At 49.6% G+C, this 19,428-nt stretch overlaps 1 protein-coding gene across 1 annotated transcript in view; it reads left to right on the top strand.

Moving 5' to 3' along the window:
• Positions 1-1,055: 1,055 nt before the first annotated feature.
• FZR1 (fizzy and cell division cycle 20 related 1) overlaps positions 1,056-19,428 on the top strand; it is a 28,189-nt gene continuing 9,816 nt past the window's right edge. Inside the window, exons 1-9 of the mRNA XM_079960746.1 lie at positions 1,056-1,185; positions 5,512-5,686; positions 7,057-7,182; positions 8,026-8,089; positions 9,420-9,547; positions 11,059-11,141; positions 13,357-13,540; positions 15,583-15,648; positions 17,854-17,956. Coding sequence (XP_079816872.1) covers positions 5,618-5,686; positions 7,057-7,182; positions 8,026-8,089; positions 9,420-9,547; positions 11,059-11,141; positions 13,357-13,540; positions 15,583-15,648; positions 17,854-17,956 — 823 coding nt within the window. The 5' untranslated portion in view covers positions 1,056-1,185; positions 5,512-5,617. The remainder of the gene's footprint in view (positions 1,186-5,511; positions 5,687-7,056; positions 7,183-8,025; positions 8,090-9,419; positions 9,548-11,058; positions 11,142-13,356; positions 13,541-15,582; positions 15,649-17,853; positions 17,957-19,428) is intronic.

Below are 19,428 nucleotides of genomic sequence, written 5' to 3' on the forward strand. Positions count from 1 at the left end.
GATGGAAGTTTAGTTATTATTATTATTTTTATAATAAGTACAGGGGTCTGTGCCTTCCTTTTGCTTTTGTTGCAAGGACAGATTGTGCATACTGCATATATATATATATATATGCATACTGCATATATATATATATATGTTATTTTTTTAAAATAGGGGAGCGATTTATCTCCCGCTCTTCAGCAAGCAATCTTTCAAAATAATAGTAATAATAATAAAAAAAACAGTGTTTGTTTTATGAAATGGCCGTGGTTGTTGCATGTTCTTCCGAAATTGCTTTGAGATGCTTTATTATAGGAAGCGATTCATAAATGGAATCTTTAAAACAACATTATAGTTTCCTTTGAGCATGTGCAGAGTGCCCTGACGGATATAATGGCTGCAATCTGCACCATCTCTCGACGATTCCTGATGTCCCGGCCTTCCTTATTTAGCTTGCGAATTACGAAAGGCAGAATAAATACGCAGGTTAAGCAAATTGCCCATTTTTTTTGCAAGGAGGGCGTTGTTTTTAAAGCGTCACCATTTTTAGCTCTCGAAACAAGACCCAGCTTGCAAAGCAAGGAGGGCTTTGCCTGTGGATTCCTAACCAAGCCTACTCAGAGCAGCTAGTCCTTTTGCATCCAGTTATGTAAAAAAAACACCTTTTTTTGGCTGAAAAAACATCTATAAAACAGCCCTGTGTGTCCAAAATGCTCTAAAACAAAATAAATGGAGTCTGGTCCCCTTTGGGAAGCCCCATCCCACATTCCCTGCGTCCTTTTTATGTTTTGTGTGGTGCACGTTTTTTAAATATTTTATTCAGTTTATTCGTTTTGTTTTGTTTTGTTTTTCCACGCGAGGCAGGCTCGGCGGGGCGCAGCTAGGCCGCGGGTTGCCAGGGGCAACGGCGACGCGCTCTTCTTCCGTCATCTCCGCGCCCCTCCCTCCCTCCCTCCCGCTTGGCTTATTTTGTGTGTGTATTGATTCGAACGGGGCCAATCGGAGAGCGCGGGGGGCGGGGGCGGGGGGAAGATGACGCGGCGCTCCGGTTTCCCGTGATACCCCGCGCGTCGGGCTCTCAGCGATAGAGAGAGAGACGCGGTGGGCGGGGCGGTGGGCGTGGCCACGCGGCGGGAGTGGGCGGGGCCGAGGGCAGAAGAGAGCAAGACCGACGCCATATTGGAAGGCTCTGGATGAAGGCAGGTGAGAACCTGGGGGGGGGGGCAGGTTCAATTAATGGCCTCCCAGCCCCCCCTTTCCCCTCCCCCCCACTTTCAGGGGGGTTGGGAAGAGGAAAGCCCCCCCATAATTTTCAGCAGCAGAAAGGGAAGGGGGGGAAAGAAAAGAGCCTATTTTTAATGCAATTGCTTATGGGGTGTGCGCCCCCCCCATGGAGGGAACCTTATTTTTAAATGGGGGGGTCTTCTATGGGGTGAGAAGCTTCAGAGGGGAGAGGGTGGGGGGGTGAATGACAAGGCAGCCCCCCCTCTCCCTCCATACTTTCCTGTAATGGGGGGGGCTTTAAATCAGTGGGGAGGGGTGTTATTTTTTTGGGGGGGGGTTGCAGAGGTAGAGAAGGAAGTGGGGGTGGGAATTTCCATTTATTCCCCCCACCCCATTTCCAGCTGCAAGGTTTGGGGTGTGCTTTAATACAGGGGGGTGAATTACAAGGCAGCCCCCCCTCTCCCTCCATACTTTCCTATAATGGGGGGTGCTTTAAATAAGTGGGGAGGGGTGTTTTTTTGGGGGGGTGTCTATGGGGTGAGAAGCTTCAGAGGGAAGAGGGTGTGGGGGGTTAATTGCAAGGCAGCCCCCCTTCTTCCATGCTTTCCTGTAATGGGGGGTGCTTTAAATCAGTGGAGAGGGGTGTTATTTTTTTGGGGGGGGGTTTGCAGAGATGGGGGTGGGAATTTCCATTTATTCTATCCACCTCACTTGCAGCTGCAGGGTTTGGGGTGTGATTTAATACGGAGGGGGTTGCTGTGTTATTGGGGTGTCCCCTGGTGTGTGTGTGGGTTTTTTGGGGGTTGCTAATTGGGTGAGGAGAAGGTTGATTGGAATGGGGGGGTTGGAAGATGTCCGTGCACCCCCCCCCCCGTTTCTCATAGCAGGGTTGCAGAGAGTGAGCCTGTGCTTTATTTGGTGTGCCGGGTGGGGGGGGGCTATAATAAATTGGGGAGTCTGAATCTGTGCTTTAATTTGGGGGGGGGCTGTAATAAATTTTATTATTAATAATAATAATAATGTGGAGGTGTCTTCCAGAGAGCGATGGGGGAGGAACTAATTAGGTGAGTGGATGAGAAGGAAATGGGGGGGGGGTGTTGATTGAAGGGCCCCTCCCTACATTTTCTGGCATGGAAAGGGTATTATTGCCTGTGATTGAGAGGGTATTGAGAGCCTGTGATAGGATGCAATGGGAGAAGAGGTCTGTTATTGGGGGGGGGGGGAATAGAGTCCTCCCCCCTCCCCTCCCTTTCATGTGACAGATAGGCTATTAATGGGGGGGGCAAGCCTTGCTTTAAAGCAATTGAGAGGAGTACTATTGAGGTATCTTTTATGGGGGGGAGGCAGGCTAGAAGGGGGGGACACATTTGGATGAACAGACGATGAATGGGGAGCCAGGAAAACATCGCACCCCTTTAATATGGGGCTTCGTGTAAGGGGAGTGGGGGTTCTGTTATCGCGGCCGCTCTTTGGGGGGGGAGACTGGACCTAATTGGGAATTCGGTGGGTGGGTTTATTTTTCGGGGGGGGTGCCCACTCCCCAATTTTACCCACTATTTCTCTCCGTTGAAAAAGGAACTCGTGTCTCCTTTTATCTGTTATTCATTTTCCTCCCCTGCAACTTGGGGGGGGGGAGTCTGTGCTTTAAGGTAATGGAAGAAGGCTTAGTATTTTTTGGGGGGGGGGCTGTCCAATAGGGAAGTTGGAGGTTCCCTTCCTTCCTATTTATTCCCCTCCCATCTATAGACCAGCAAACCCCCATTTCTTCCATGGCAAGGGTTTGATCTGTGTGTGTCCCCCCCCCCATACAAAAGGGGGAATTGTGGGGGTTCAATGCTTTGATGCAATGGGAGGTTATGTACAACGGATAGCAGCTGGAGGAGGGCCCAGTTAGGAAGTTGAGAGTGGGGGGGGGCTGCTGCTGCTGCCCCCTTCCTATTTATTTCCCTGCCCATAGTCCATTTAAAGTGCCCCCCCTGGTGCCATTCATTGGGTTCAAAGTATCCCTGCTACAGAGGATAAAAGGTAAAGGGACCCCTGACCATTAGGTCCAGTTGTGGCCAACTTTGGGGTTGCAGCGCTCATCTTGCTTTATTGGCGGAGGGAGCCGGCGTACAGCTTCCGGGTCATGTGGCCAGCAGGACTAAGCCGCTTCTGGCGAACCAGAAACGCCGTTTACCTTCCCGCCGGAGTGGTACCTATTGATCTACTTGCACTTTGACGTGCTTTCGAACTGCTAGGTTGGCAGGAGCAGGGACCGAGCAACGGGAGCTCACCCCGTCATTGCGGGGATTCGAACCGCCGACCTTCTGATCGGCAAGCCCTAGGCTCTGTGGTTTAACCCACAGCGCCACCCGTGTCCCTAGCTACAGAGGATAGGATCCAGTAATGCCCAAGTCCAGGCAAATTCTCTCAGGGTATGGCTTTAGTGGAGGCTGAGACAAGCCACCGCCTCCTCTGTTTTCTGACTTGCACGATTTATTCTTTCTTTCGACCAGGCACGTCCAACAGGTAGATCACTGGACGTATGGGGTCAGTCACTGGCTTCCCCAAGAAAGCTCAACGTTTTAGCCTTTCACCCCCAAAAACGGGGCTTTCCTCTTCCCTAAAAAAGCTCAACACCTTAGACCCGAACCCCCCAAAAAGGGTTAGATCCCTGCCAGTTTTTAACTCTGTGAGTGGATCGCAGTCTCTTGGGAATTGGCCACCTTTAAAAGAATCTTTATTTCCAGTAACAAGGTGCCGAAATGTGAGGCTGCTTCTTTCTTTGTTTTTATTGCATTGATATCACATTTTTTGAGGAGCTCAAGGTCCGTCCCCGCCATTTAACCCACACAGCTATCCTCTCTGTAGGCAGACAGGTAAGGACTGGCCCAAGTCCCCCCCCCCCCCCCGAGTTTCATGGCCAAGTGGGGAATTTGAACCCGGGCCTCCCCAGTTCCTAGTCCTAATCCAACCCTCTCCAATTAGGGCTGGGAAGATAACCCTAAGCCTGAAAATTATAGAGAGCTTCAGTGTAGAAACTAGTTAGCTTGGTGGACCAGTGAGCTTGGTTGACTGTCTAAAGCTGCTTTCTGTTTAAATTGGCCCCTTTGTTCAGGACCTTGTGGACTAGAAACCTGCTTCATCCCTAGGGGAATGACCATAGTTTCTTAGGCGGAGCTCCCATTTATTCCCGTTCCATTCCGACTTGTGGGTTTGGGGTGTCCCGTAAGGAGTGCTTCAGTTTTTTACTGCTGGAGTTGTTTCATTTTTTTCTGCTACGAGGAGCTGCCCTCACTTTCGAAAATGTGGTTGTGGGCAGCCGTGGTTGCTGGGGAAGAGCTGTAACTCGGAAGCAGAGCTTTCCCCGCGAAAAGGTCCCTTTTTCCATTACTGGCCTCTCCAGTAGAGACTCCTGCCTGCTTGGACTACTGCAATGCGCTCTCTGTGGGGCTGTCTTTGAAGGTGACCTGGAAACTGCAACTAATCCAGAATGCGGCAGTTAGCCTGGGGACTGGGAGCGGCCGCCAAGGCCATATAGCACCGGTCCTGAAAAACCTACATTGGCTCCCAGTCTGTTTCCGAGCACAATTCAAAGTATTGGTGCTGACCTTTAAAGCCCTAAATGGCCCAGTATCCCTGAAGGAGCGTCTCCACCCCCATCGTCCATCCCGGACACCGGGGTCCATCTCCCGAGGGTCTTCTGGCGGTTCCCTCCCTGCGAGAAGCGAGGTTATAGGGAACCAGGCAGAGGGCCTTCTTGGTGGTGGCTCCGCCCTGTGCAACGCCCTCCCCAAGGAAATAAACAACTATCTGACTTTTAGAAGGCATCTCAAGGCAGCTCTGTTTAGGGAAGTTTTAAATGTTTGATGTTTTATCGTGTTTTTATTCTGTTGGGAGCCGCCCAGAGTGGCTGGGGAAACCCAGCCAGATGGGTGGGGTAAAAATAATAAATTATGATGATGAGACAGGAGAGCCGCTACCAGTCAATGTACTGAGCTATAGCATATTTAAGAGCATGGTGCTGATGATGTCAAGGTTGCAGGTTCACTTCCCAAGTGCGAAAGCTGCATATTCCTGCATTCCAGAGGGTTGGACTAGATGATCCTCAGGGCTCCCTTGCGACTCTACAATCCTAGGTCTCCCTTCGAGGTTATGGACTCTCCTTCCTTGGAGGTTTTTAAGCAGAGGTTTGATGGTCATCTCTCATGGATGCTTTAGCTAAATTTCCTGCATTGCAAGGGGGTTGGCCTGGATGACCATTGGGGTCCCAAACTGTTGTCTGAATGTGCTGCTTCCTTTTTCCTCTCCCCCCCCCCCCAGCACACCCTGGACTCCCTGCTCTCCATGAACATCAGGGCGTGAGGCTATTATAAGGCACTTGGCTCCCCCTCTCTCCTGCCCTCCGCTCCCCTTGACCGCTTCCACCATGGATCAAGACTACGAAAGACGCCTTCTCCGCCAAATCAACATCCAGAATGAAAACATGATGCCTTGCGTAAGTCTTGCAAAACACTACTAAACCGTGTTGTTGTCGTTTAGTCGTGTCCGCCTCTTTGTGACCCCCCTGGACCAGAGCACGCCAGGCCCTCCTGTCTTCCACTGCCTCCCGCAGTTTGGTCAAACTCATCCTGGTAGCTTCAAGAACACTGTCCCACCATCTCGTCCTCTGTCGCCCCCTTCTCCTTGTGCCCTCCATCTTTCCCAGCATCAGGGTCTTTTCCAGGGAGTCTTCTCTTCTCCTGAGGTGGCCAAAGTCTTGGAGCCTCAGCTTCAGGATCTGTCCTTCCAGTGAGCACTCAGGGCTGATTTCCTTCATAATGGAGAGGTTGGATCTTCTTGCAGTCCATGGGACTCTCAAGAGTCTCCTCCAGCACCAGAATTCAAAATACGAAACCGTAGGTTACGTAAAATGCAATCCTGGTAACAAGACACACAACCTAGCAGGCTTTTTTTGGGCTATGTAACTTCTGTTTCAAACACAATTCAACATATCTCGCAGTGTGTAATTCCATAGACCAAAACATCATATGCAATCAGAACACTTCCTGACAAATCAAAGTCCATTCAGTTCCTAAATTGGCATAATGGCAGTAACCACGATATGGTATGTTTAAATTTAAAACGCTAGTAGTCATTAAGACTTCATTTAAATCATTTTTTGCAGAAAGATTCATTCTTGCTGGTATAAACATAAGATTTACAGACCAGATGAAGGATTCTTTTTTGGAATGATAATTTTTCAGAGTAGTTTTTACAGTTACATCAGAAATTCGGTTGTAATATTAGACATACATAAGACAGATAATTAAGAAATCATTGTGAGGTTTAATAAGTTAAGTGTTTATATTTGGACAGCTTTTCTGCTGTACTTTATTGGCAGCAGAAAAGTAATCATTTCCTTAACAACAATTTAAACTATTTATTTAACTGAAACAATAACGTTATAGCATATGTATCCATGTTTGTTAATGGATGTGGTTAAACAACAAAAAACAACACGCACGTAAACAAAATCTTATTTCCTGATGAATAGCCTTTGGACTGTAATGTAACTTAAACAGAAAACCTTTAGAAAGATTTCTCCTTCCAAAAAATCTGATTTTTGAAAATAAAATCAATTTAAATAAAAAAATCATTGATTTTTATCCACCCTGGGCTCCACAGAATGGAGGGAAAGGGGAAGAACTCTGCCTACTAGTTTGCGTTCCTTAGAGGGCAGGCGGGGGGTGGATGGTTTAGAAAAGCAATAAATCTAAAAGTTTAAGAAACTCTGTTCCAAGTTGAAACGACAGTGGTCTCTCTTCTGATGACGGGGGCGTGTTTCTCTGTTGCCTGATTTCTCGCCCCGCCACCCACAAATTGCAGGTTGCCGACATGAGGAGGACCCTGACGCCTTCGAATTCCCCCGTGTCGTCTCCCAGCAAACACGGAGACAGGTTCATCCCATCCCGAGCCGGGGCAAATTGGAGCATCAGTTTCCACAGGATAAACGTGAGCGTCACAAGAGAGCGCCCTTGGCTGGTTTTTTGGGGTTTGTTTTTTTAACAGTGATATCTTGGTTCTCAAACTTAATCCGTTCCAAATACTACCTTATTTATTTTATAGTACGGTACATTGATTGATTAGGGACACGCGTAGCGCTGTGGGTTAAACCACAGAGCCTAGGGCTTGCCGATCAGAAGGTCGGCGGTTCGAATCCTCGCAATGACGGGGTGAGCTCCCGTTGCTCGGTCCCTGCTCCTGCCCACCTAGCAGTTCAAAAGCACGTCAAAGTTCAAGTAGATAAATAGGTACCGCTCCGGCGGGAAGGTAAACGGCGTTTCCGTGCGCTGCCTGGTTCGCCAGAAGCGGCTTAGTCCTGCTGGCCACATGACCCGGAAGCTGTACGCCGTCTCCCTCGGCCAATAAAGCGAGATGAGCGCCGCAACCGCAGAGTTGGCCACGACTGGACCTAATGGTCAGGGATCCCTTTACCTTTACCTTTACATTGATTGATTAGGGACGCGGGTGGTGCTGTGGGTTTGCTGATCAGAAGGTCGGCGGTTCAAATCCCCGCGATGACGGGGTGAGCTCCCGTTGCTCGGTCCCTGCTCCTGCCAACCTAGCAGTTCAAAAGCACACCAGCACAAGTAGATAAATAGGTACCGCTCCAGTGGGAAGGTAAACGGCGTTTCCCTGCGCTGCTCTGGTTCGCCAGAAGCGGCTTAGTCCTGCTGGCCACATGACCTGGAAGCCGTACGCCGGCTCCCTCGGCCAGTAAAGCGAGATGAGTGCTGCAACCCCAGAAAAATGATTTGCACCATCAAACAAGCCCTCATTTTCTACGCTTCGCAGGAAAACGAAAAGTCCCCGAGTCAAAACAGAAAAGCAAAGGACGCAACTTCGGACAACGGCAAAGGTAGACCTGAACACCTGCCTCTTAAAAATTATTATTATTATTATTATTATTATGCCTCTGTGTTTGGATAGACTGCAAGGTTTAGTTCCGTTCAGCGAAAAGAGGAGGGTCCCTCAAAGAAAAATAACTGCCGTGTTGGCTTTGGTTTAGCTTTCACACGCTGCAGTCCACGTCATCGCGGGAGGTTATGCCATAATAGATTTCTTAGTCTCTATAAAGAGTCCTTGTTGGTTCACCACCAGCCCACAGGTGGACGCAGGTGGCGCTGTGGGTTAAAGCCTCAGCGCCTAGGGCTTGCCGATCGAAAGGTCGGCGGTTCGAATCCCTGCGGCGGGGTGCGCTCCCGCTGCTCGGTCCCAGCGCCTGCCAACCTAGCAGTTCGAAAGCACCTCCGGGTGCAAGTAGATAAATAGGGACCGCTTACCAGCGGGAAGGTAAACGGCGTTTCCGTGTGCGGCTCTGGCTCGCCAGAGCAGCGATGTCACGCTGGCCACGTGACCCGGAAGTGTCTCCGGACAGCGCTGGCCCCTGGCCTCTTAAGTGAGATGGGCGCACAACCCCAGAGTCTGTCAAGACTGGCCCGTACGGGCAGGGGTACCTTTACCTTTACCTTTACAAAGAGTCCTTGTTGGTTCACCACCAGCCCACCCTGCAAAAGACTATCTCTTTATTCTGCCTCTCCTCATTGACTCGGTACTCCTGTTTGCTGCAGTTGTAACTATTTTCCACCTTCCCGTTTCGACTTTCCAGCACCCTATCTGCATAACCTAGCAATTCCAAAATATAGACGCGCTTTTACCCTCGCAAGATTGAATGTATTGCCCTTGGCTGGACTTGATTCCAACAGATCCCACACGAGAAACGCTTCTTTCCCTGTGGAGATGGCAGTCCCGAATCGGTGGCGCGTGCCCTTCTGGCTTGCCCTCTTGATAAAGACTTGAGGAATGAGATTATCACCCCTCTTTGATTGTTGGACTACAATGGAACTTAAATAGAAAATTTTCAGAAAGATTTTTCCTCCAGAAGCATTTTATTTTAAAAATCCGATTCAAATAAAAAAAATCTGATTTAAATTTTTAAAAAATCCGATTTAAATAAAGAAAATCCAATTATTATTATTATTATTAAAAAATCATTGATTTTTATTCACCCCGATTCTTTGCATTAGTAAATGCTTTTGTCGCGTAAACGTATACCCTTGTGTCCAGATTATGGTGCTTTAAAAAGGCTCTTTTAAGCAAGGAAAATGCAGGCACCTTGCGTTGGTGTTTTTATTTTTATTTTAAACGAGGCTTGAGTTCAAGGTCCCTCGCTTCTCTCAACCCCGCAGATGGCCTTGCGTACTCAGCCTTGCTAAAGAACGAGCTCTTGGGGGCCGGGATCGAGAAGGTGCAAGACCCCCAGACGGAAGACAGGAGGCTCCAGCCCTCCACGCCGGAAAAAAAGAGCCTTTTCACGGTATTTGATTTTTTCCCATTTCATCCGCTGACTCTGAAGGGGCTCACCCTTCGGTCGAAAACGCTCCCAGGCAGTCCAGTGTACACTTCCGGACATGACCTGTAGCCTTATTAGAGTTCACCGATTGGGTCTGCGTTGCTCCAGGACAGGAGGAAGGAAGTTAAATGACACCGAGGTTGATTCCAAGAAAGAGTTTATTCCGCTCTCCGGATAGCAGAAGGCACTTGCGTGGTCAGTCCACAGCAAGTCCAAAGAAATGACAAGTTTCATGCAGTGTATATATCCTCCAGACACCCTCTCCCCCCTTCCCATATAAATCCATACACGTCAGCCTGGGTACGCAGGTTGACATCACATATGGTGACTGGGGGCGGCCACCGAGACCACATAACACCGGTCTTGAAAGACCTACATTGGCTCCCAGGACGTTTCCGAGCACAATTCAAATTGCTGGTGTTGACCTTCAAAGCCCTAAACGGCCTCAGCCCAGTAGACCTGAAGGAGCGTCTCCACCCCCATCGTTCTGCCCGGACGCTGAGGTCCAGCGCCGAGGGCCTTCTGGCGGTTCCCTCCCTGCGAGAAGCCAAGTTACGGGGAACCAGGCAGAGGGCCTTCTCGGTAGTGGCGCCCGCCCTGTGGAAGAACACCCTCCCGTCAGATGTCAAAGCGATAAACAACTACCTGACATTCAGAAGACATCTGAAGGCAGCCCTGTTCAGGGAAGTTTTTAATGTGTGATATTTTAGTGTATTTTTGGTTTCTGTGGAAGCCGCCCAGAGTGGCTCGGGAAACCCAGCCAGATGGACGGGGTACAAATAATAAATTATTATCACTGCTCTGGTATTCTTAACCATAAAAGGGAATCAGCAGGGAAGGAGGTCAGTTTGTGCTTATTTCCTTGACATCTGATGGGGGGGGGCGTTCCACGGGGCAGGCGCCACCACCGAGAAGGCCCTCTGCCTGGTCCCCTGTAACCTCGCTTCTCACAAGGAGGGAGATGGACCCTGGTGTCCGGGCTGGACGATGGGGGTGGAGATGCTCCTTCAGGTCTACTGGGCCGTTTAGGGCTTTCAAGGTCAGCGCCAACACTTTGAATTGTGCTCGGAAACGTACCAGTAGCCAATGCAGATCTTTCAAGACCAGTGTTGTTGCTGTTGTTGTTGTTGTTATCGAACCCTTTGTTTATCACTCAAGGCCCTTCGTGGGCTGTTTGATGGAGGTGCGTAGGGTATCGACAGGGCCTTCTCAGTGGTGGCTCCCTACTTTGCAGAAAGCCATCCCTCGGGAGTCACGCCATGTCTGCCATCATATCTTCATAGGTGCCAGGCCAAAAAAGAAGAAAATAAATCCCTTTTCCGTCAGGGTTTTGCAATTTAATAATCTGTGGTTCCCTTCTGTGGGTGCGCGGTGCCTGAGCGCTGCCTGTTTAATAACATGGATTTTTTATTTCTTTAGAACAGTTTGAGCTTTATGTTGGGTTTAATGTGTGTGCTGCCTTCTCGCCCGTCCAGTACTCCCTCACCACGAAACGCTCCAGCCCGGACGACGGCAATGAGGTCTCCCCCTATTCGCTCTCGCCCGTCAGCAACAAAAGGTTTGGGCTCCCTTTTTAGCGAAGTGTTTTAGGAAACACAACAATACAGGGTGAAGGTTTTCCTGCGGAGGTGGTGCTATAAGAAAAATACTGCTCCTTTTCCCTTAATGAGGTACCCAAGAGCCCATATAGAGTCCTTAAGTACCGTATTTTTCGCACCAAGTTTTTTTGGGGGGAAATAAAGAAAAAAAAAATTATTCCCCCCCCCAGGCGCTTGTGGGGCCGGCAGCGGGGAGAAGCGCTCTTCTCCCCACCGCCCGCCTGCAGATCAGGTCCGGGGACAGCGGGAAGACGCGCTGCGCCTCCCCGCTGTCCACGGAGCTTGCGGGGCTGGCGGCCGGGAGAAGCACGCGTCTCCCCGCCGTCAGCCTCCAAACCACATCGGGAGACAGCGGGATGGCGGCGTTCCACCTCCCCGCTGTCCCCCGACCTTGTGGGACTGGCGCTGCGGCTCTCCTGAAGCCTGGAGAGCGAGAGGGGTCGGTGCGCACCGACCCCTCTCGCTCTCCAGGCTTCAGCGAAAGCCTGCATTCGCCCCATAGGACGCACACGCATTTCCCCTTCATTTTTGGAGGGGAAAAAGTGCGTCCTATAGGGCGAAAAATACGGTAGGTTCCCTTTCTAATTGAGGTTTCCCAGGAGCTATCCTGGGCCATATAAGCCCCTTTTTGGCCAGGAATTTGGGAAGACACCCTACTGTGGCTTAGCGGTATATATAGCCAAACCACCAATTCTGCAGTCACCCGGTTTAAAAGAGAAAACGACCTTGCTTCGTGGAAAGTTGCAGAAGGTGGAGACGCTCTGTTGTAACTTACGTATGTGTTTTCCTTGTACGTTTATGAACGTTTATTTTATATATACCGTATTTTTTGCCCCATAGGGCGCACCGGCCCATAGGACGCACCTAGTTTTTTGGGGGGGAAATAAAGGGGAAAAAATTATTTCCCCCCCAGGTGCTCTGCACTAATCCCGAAGCTTGTGGCGTGCGGAGCTCAGCGCGCCCCAAGCTTCTGACTGCTGGCAAGGTCTCCGCTAGCCGTGGGAGAGCCGCGCAACTTCGCACGGCTCTCCCAAGGCTAGCGGAGTGCTGCGCTAATCCAGAAGCTTGGGGCGTGCGGAGCTCAGCGCGCCCCAAGCTTCTGGGTGCCGGCAAGGTCTCCCACGGCTAGCGGATAGCTTCCTGAAGCCTGGAGAGTGAGAGGGGTCGGTATGCACTGACCCCCTTCGCTCTCCAGGCTTCAGCGAAAGCCTGCATTCGCCCCATAGGACGCACACACATTTCCCCTTCATTTTTGGAGGGGAAAAAGTGCGTCCTATAGGGCGAAAAATACGGTATATATAAGACATTACAATTCCTATAACAAGGGGCTCCTCAGACAGGTTGCCCCCTCTCAGTTACTCTGCTGGGCAGGTAGAACTAAGGTCCAGGGTCCTTCTGCGACTCGACCACCGAGATCAGCTGCAGGAGCGTCGCTGGTCACTCCCTGAATTGTTGGAGCTCCTTTGACAGCAACAAGAAACTGAGCTTTTAGTGTCACCGGCCCAGTCCTGTGGAACCCTCTGCCACCAGAGATTCGGCGTGCGTCTTCTGCGCCAACTTTTTAAAACGCTCGCTGGAAACTTTTCTGTGCACACAGTTGGAGCGCATCTTTCCACAATGCTTAACTGAGGCCTCTTTTTTAACTTTGTACAGCGGTACCCGCGATTGTTTTTCTCCTTCCCATGAGGTACAGCAGAAAAGCTGTCCGAATATAAACAGTCAACTTATTAAAGCTCACAATAATTTCATAATTGTCTGTCTTATGTATTTCTAACAGTGTAACCAAATCAATTTGCTATAACTGTAAAAAAAAAAAAACTTCTGAAAATTTATCATTCCAAAAATGAAACCTTCCTCTGGTTGTAAATGTTAAGATGATACCAGCAAGAACGAGTCTTTCTGTTTAAAAATAAAATAAAATTCAGTCAAGTCTTACTGACTAGTGATTTAAATCACGGTTTGAATCGTGATTTAGATCTATTTGATTTAGATTGTGATTTAGATCGTTTTGATTTAGATCAAGATTTAGATTTGATTTAGACTTCTAATTGATTGTGATTTAGATCGATTTTATTTTAATCAAATCCACCCTGTTTGGAGGGAATAATGATGCTTCCTCCCTCTTCACACCTCCTTCTTCTTCCTCTTCCCCAATTTCCCACGCGGCCGAAACAGCCAAAAGCTGCTACGGTCTCCTCGGAAGCCCACGAGGAAAATCTCCAAGATCCCGTTCAAAGTATTGGATGCCCCGGAACTTCAGGACGACTTCTACCTAAACCTGGTCGACTGGTCATCCCTTAACGTCCTCAGCGTCGGCCTCGGAACTTGTGTTTACCTGTGGAGTGCCTGTACCAGCCAGGTAAAGTCGAGTGTGTGTGTGTGTGTGTGTGTGTGTGTGTGTGTGTGTGTTTGTGTGTACCCTTCCTTCTTATTTTCTTACGTTACAACCAGGGCCATATTTAGGTTTGATGAGGCCCTAAGCTACTGAAGGTAATGGGGCCCTTTATATGTCCAGCTGTCCTTTGTCAACAACGAATTGTCACCGCTTTTTGTGTTGAATCTATGCTATGTGGTCATTTGTGGACCTAATAGGTATCTCAAGCCACTTGTACATCACAAAATAGGTATTTTATCAAAGTAATTGTTGAACTGAAATACAATTACATAAATACAAGGTACCACCGTATATAGTGATACCTCGGGTTACATACGCTTCAGGTTACAGACTCCACTAACCCAGAAATAGTACCTCGGGTTAAGAACTTTGCTTCAGGATGAGAACAGAAATCGTGCAGTGGCGGCGCAGCGGCAGCAGGAGGCCCCATTAGCTAAAGTGGTGCTTCAGGTTAAGAACGGACCTCCAGAACAAATTAAGTTCTTAACCTGAGGTACCACTGTACAGAAATGAAAAAAGCAGTGATATTTTAGGGAGCTGGCGGGGCCCATGACTTATATCATAGGAGCCTACACAACACAAAACACTGTTGCTGTATGTAAGTTTTATTTTATTTCTTATCTTATATTTTGGAAATGTCCATCCAGTTGTTTTGTTCCTTTAATTTTTTGGGGGCCCCAAAGAGAGTGGCGCCCTAGGCTAGAGCATGTTTAGCCTGTACGTTAATCCGGCACTGCTTACGAAACAAAACAAAACAAAAAAAACAGCTATTGGAAGAAAACTCACCCTTTCCAGAGAGATGGTGTTGGATAACCTTCACCTTTGCCTTCCTCTTGCCTCTTTTGAATTGGCCTCTTAACGGGAGGCCCGGCAAAATGTTCCATCCCTCCGCTGAGTCTGCCTGTTGCTTCTCTGCCTGAGTCCCTGCTCCAGAGGCTTTGTAGAGGGAGTGTGTCCCCAAATAGCAACTCCTGCCTAAAACTTGAGGGTTCTTCCCAATAGCAGATGAACTGTGTGCGCGTATACACACACACACACACACACACGCACACACACACACACATATATATATATATATATATATACACACACACACAGTGGAATCTCGGTCGTCAAACGCAATCCGTTCCGGAAGACCGTTCGACTTCCGAAACGTCCGACAGCCGAGGTGCAGTGGGTGGCCAGAAGATTCCATTGGAGAAATCGAGAAATGCGCCTTGGGAGTTGTTTGACTTCTAAGGCACGTTCGAAAACAGAAGCAATTTTGGGTTTCCAGCATTCGAAAACAGAAACATTCGGCTTCTGAGACTCTCAAAAACTGAGGTTCCACTGTATATATATTTTAATCAAACCTGCTTAGGCACAAAAGTGTTCTTCCCCTTTTTAATTTTCCAAAATAAAGAAAAAAGGCATTTATAACAGTTGGTGGAGACGCGGGTGGCGCTGTGGGTTAAACCACAGAGCCTAGGACTTGCCGATCGGAAGGTCGGCGGTTCAAATCCCTGCGATGATGGGGTGAGTTCCCGTTGCTCGGTCTCTGCTCCTGCCCACCTAGTAGTTTGAAAGCACGTCAAAGTGCAAGTAGATAAATAGGTACCGCTCCGGCTGGAAGGCAAACGGCGTTTCTGTGTGCTGCTCTGGTTCGTCAGAAGCGGCTTAGTCCTGCTGGCCACATGACCCGGAAGCTGTACGCCGGCTCCCTCGGCCAATAAAGCGAGACGAGCGCCGCAACCCCAGAGTCATCCACGACTGGACCTAATGGTCAGGGGTCCCTTTACCTTTACCTTTAGCAGTTGGTGGGCCGTTGCACTGATCCAGCAGTCAGGCTCTTATGTAGAATGAAACTCTTACTGTTATTATTATTACGGTCTTATGCTTCCTTGCTGGGGACGAGGCTGCTTGTGGGAGGCCTACGACATCAACGGCCTCTCCTGCTTTCCCTCCCAGTGCCCTCTCCTTTTTTCTCAATCTTTCTTCCCCGTCTCCCCTCTCCTCTTTCTCCCAAGGTGACCCGGCTGTGCGACCTCTCTGTGGAAGGTGATTCCGTCACCTCCGTCGGATGGTCTGAGCGGGTGAGTACGCCGTCGGGTTTCCGCCGAAGCTCAGCGGTTGTGAATGGCAGGCAGGGCTGTGATGGCGAGGCTGTGAGGGGGGGGGGGGACCCTTTGTCCCAGGCCTGAATGAGGCCCTCCAAGCTTTTCCACCTGGCTCTCAGACGTTCTCACCCTTTGCATCCCTTCTCTGGCATAATGGGGACCTGCCAAAGCTAGATGGCTTTCAGGCAAAATTTCTACGATCTCTGCTGCAGGTACCCAACTGTGTCCCCAGCTCCATACTTCTGTTAGAAGCTGGTGAATGCCCAATTTCAACTAAAGCATGGTGGGTTGCCCTAAAACATTTTTCGCCCCATAGGACGCACCAAGTTTTTTGGGGGGGAAATAAAGAAAAAAAATTTATTTCCCCCCCAGGCGCTTGTGGGGCCGGCAGTGGGGAGAAGCGCTCTTCTCCCCGCCGCCCGCCTGCAGATCAGGTCCGGGGACAGCGGGAGGACGCGCTGCACCTCCCCGCTGTCCCCGGAGCTTGCGGGGCTGGTGGCCGGGAGAAGCACGCGTCTCCCCGCCGTCAGCCTCCAAACCACATCGGGAGACAGCGGGATGGCGCCGTTCCGCCTCCCCGCTGTCCCCCGACCTTGTGGGACTGGCGCTGCGGCTCTCCTGAAGCCTGGAGAGTGAGAGGGGTCGGTTTGATCTAGGGAAGGGTTTGTACCAACACTTGACAGCAAATGGCAGAAAACCATGGCTAAAAAAGTCACCTCTATTGATCTGTCCCCCCCCCCAACTGTACTACCTGGGTTATGAAGGCGCCCTAAAGACGTTAAAGCAAAGATTATGGGATAATGCACACAGTGACTTGCGATCTCGATCACACGCAGTCTGTAGTCCACTGGCAGTAGGGGTACAATATGGGCCTGTCTTTAAGTTAACATCTTACATTAAAAACCTGACAATACCAAACTAACGAAGGCTTTTCACCAAAGCCAGACTAAACGTCTTTCCTTCTGCAGCGTTGAGAGGACTTCCCTGCCAGGACAGACTTTGCTCGTGTGCTCAAGACATCAATTTCCATAAAACATATTTTGCTGCTGTCAGGGGCTCAGGAGCAGAGGCACAGGGAAGAGAGGAGATGGAGAGCGAAGGGGAAGAATCCGAGGGGAGCGTAGGAGAAGAGGACAGTGGACCAAGGGATTCCATGAGCCTCTCCAGCGAATCGGAAGATTCACAGAAGGGGGCGCCAGTGGCCAGGGGTAGGGGGTTCCCAAGGGGAACGCCCCAGGAGCAAGGGGGCAGCAGGGACTCCCAGAGCAGTAGTTGGAAATCAGGACCAGCTTCCCCACCAGAGCAGAGTGGGGGGGAAGAGTCCCAAGTATCGGGGCCAGTGCATTCCCCACCAGGGAGAGAAGACGAGGCAGGGCTGACCACGCCTCCATCAGAAAGTCGGACAACGGAGGGGAGGTCAGATCCGGCCAGTATCCCGGAAGAGGGAAGCAGTGACCGAAGTAGTGTAACGGTTAGGAGAAAGGTCACTGGGTTGGCGCGAGAGGCAAGTTCAAATGTACAGGAGCGCGGGACAGCAGAGAATGAGGATTGGGAACCGGGTCCTAAAGCCCGCCGGAGACAGGGGGAGGAGTCAGCCGACTCAGCGTCGGAAGAGTCCAGAAAGGGCAATGCCCCAGCGGGCAGGAGGACCCAGAGGAGGAGAGAGCAGCGGAAAAGGTGGAGCAGGGCTAGGATCTTAAACTGGTGTCAGAGGGGAGGAGACTCAGACGGGACTTCGCCGATCTAGGGTTTAAGACGTAGGGCTGCGCGCTGCGGCTTTGAAATGGAAATTGAACTTCAGTAAAGACTTTTGTACATTACGACAGCCTAGCGTTGGTCCTCTGTGAGCTGGGACCTAGAGGCAGCTCTGACAGCTGCATTGTGCAAAATACGAGCAAGCCAGGGCTGAACTGATACTACCCTTGCTGGTAGCTTTCCCGGGAAAATCAGAGTCTCACTATGTCAGGTTCCTATTGGAAGACCGGACAAATGCTAGAACATTAGCAGTGGCCAAGTTTTTATCGGTGGTTGCAAGAACCAATGAGCCCTATATTCTGAACAAAATGCTTGTTTAACCTGGAGGTAGGCTGTCTGAATTGTGTATTGCTTTGTAATGATTTGTTGGGTCTCTGGGCCTTAATAAAGATTGATGATGATGATGCAACCCTTCTCCCCAATTAGGGCAACTTGGTGGCGGTCGGGACCCACAAGGGCTTTGTACAGATCTGGGATGCTGGAGCCGGCAAAAAGCTCTCCATGCTGGAAGGGCACACAGCCAGAGTAGGTAAGGAAAACCTCCGGAAAAACAATATCTCAAAGGACCTGTTGATGGCATTTTACCATTGCACTGTGGAGAGCGTATTAACTTATGGTCTGTGTGTGTGTGGTTTGGGAGCTGCACGGCCAGGGAAAAAACAATGCTATCCAGGGTTGTAAAGACTGCAGAGAGAATAATTGGGTGCGCTCTTCCCACCTTGGGCCAAATCTATGCTTCCAGGTGCCATAAGAAAGCGGCAGAGATAGCGCAGACCCCGGAAATGATCTCTTTCAGCTTCTGCCTTCTGGAAGAAGGTATAGGGTTATGAAGGCCAGGACTAGCCGCCTGAGAAAGTTTCTACGCAAAAGCAATTCTGGTTCTAAACGCAGCATAAGGGGTCTCTATAGTATAGTGTATTTTAAAATGGGGTTTCAGAGTTTTTAGGGGTTTTTGAATGTTTTATGTAGTTTCGTAGTAGTTTAGTTTTATGTAGTTTTTCAATTTCATTGTTCTGCATGGGACAATGACAATAAAGATATCATATGTTGTATCGTATATCGAAAGTGGGTCAAGCAGAACGCGGAAACAGAACGCTGATTTCCTAAAAGCCCCGTGCGAAGCCCTGCAGAAATAAGAATATTAATAGTAATTTATTGCAGTGGTACCTTGGTTCTCAAATGCCTTGGGACTCAAACAACCTGGAACCCAAACACTGCAAACCCGGAAGTTAAGTGTTCCAGTTTGCGAACTATTTTCGGAAGCCGAACGTGCTCCATTTTTAGTGTTCCGCTTCCGATTTGAGTGTTACGCTAAGGTCTGTCTGTCTTTGCTATTTATTTTGCGTTTCTGCGGTTCTTTATGTTTTGTTTTGGTGACTGTGTGGAACCCAGTTCAGCTACTGATGGATTGTGTGACTGCAGTACACTGTTTATTGCTTTCATTTCATGGATCAACGGTCTCGTTAGATAGTAAAATCCATCTTCAATGGCTGTTTTAGGGGTTGTTTTCAAAAGTCTGGAACGGATCAATCCGTTTTGCATTGCTTTCTATGGGAAAGGGCGCCTTGGTTTTGGAACGCTTTGGTTTTGGAACAGACTTCCGGGACTGATTAAGTTTGAGAACCAAGGTACCACTGTATTCGTATCCTACCCATCTGACTGGCAAGCCCCAGCCACTCTAGGCGGCTTCCAACATCTATAAAAACATAATTAAACATTGGAAAGCTTCCTTATATATGACTGCCTTCTGGTGTTCTTCTAAAGGTTCTATAGCGACTCATCTTGACATCTGATGGCAGGGCGGGAGCCACCACCGAGAAGGCCATCTGCCGGGTTCCCTGTAGCTTTGCTTCTCTCGGGGAGGGAACCGCCAGAAGGCCCTCGGTGCCGGATCGTAGCGTCCGGGCTGGACGATGGGGGTGGAGACGCTTCTTCAGTGGGGAGACAGCCACATGTCACTAGGGAGAACATACAATACACACAGAACTACCACCGAGAAGG

The sequence above is a fragment of the Podarcis cretensis genome (genome assembly GCF_951804945.1).
Source record: "Podarcis cretensis genome assembly, chromosome: 18".
NCBI classification, from domain to species: domain Eukaryota; kingdom Metazoa; phylum Chordata; class Lepidosauria; order Squamata; family Lacertidae; genus Podarcis; species Podarcis cretensis.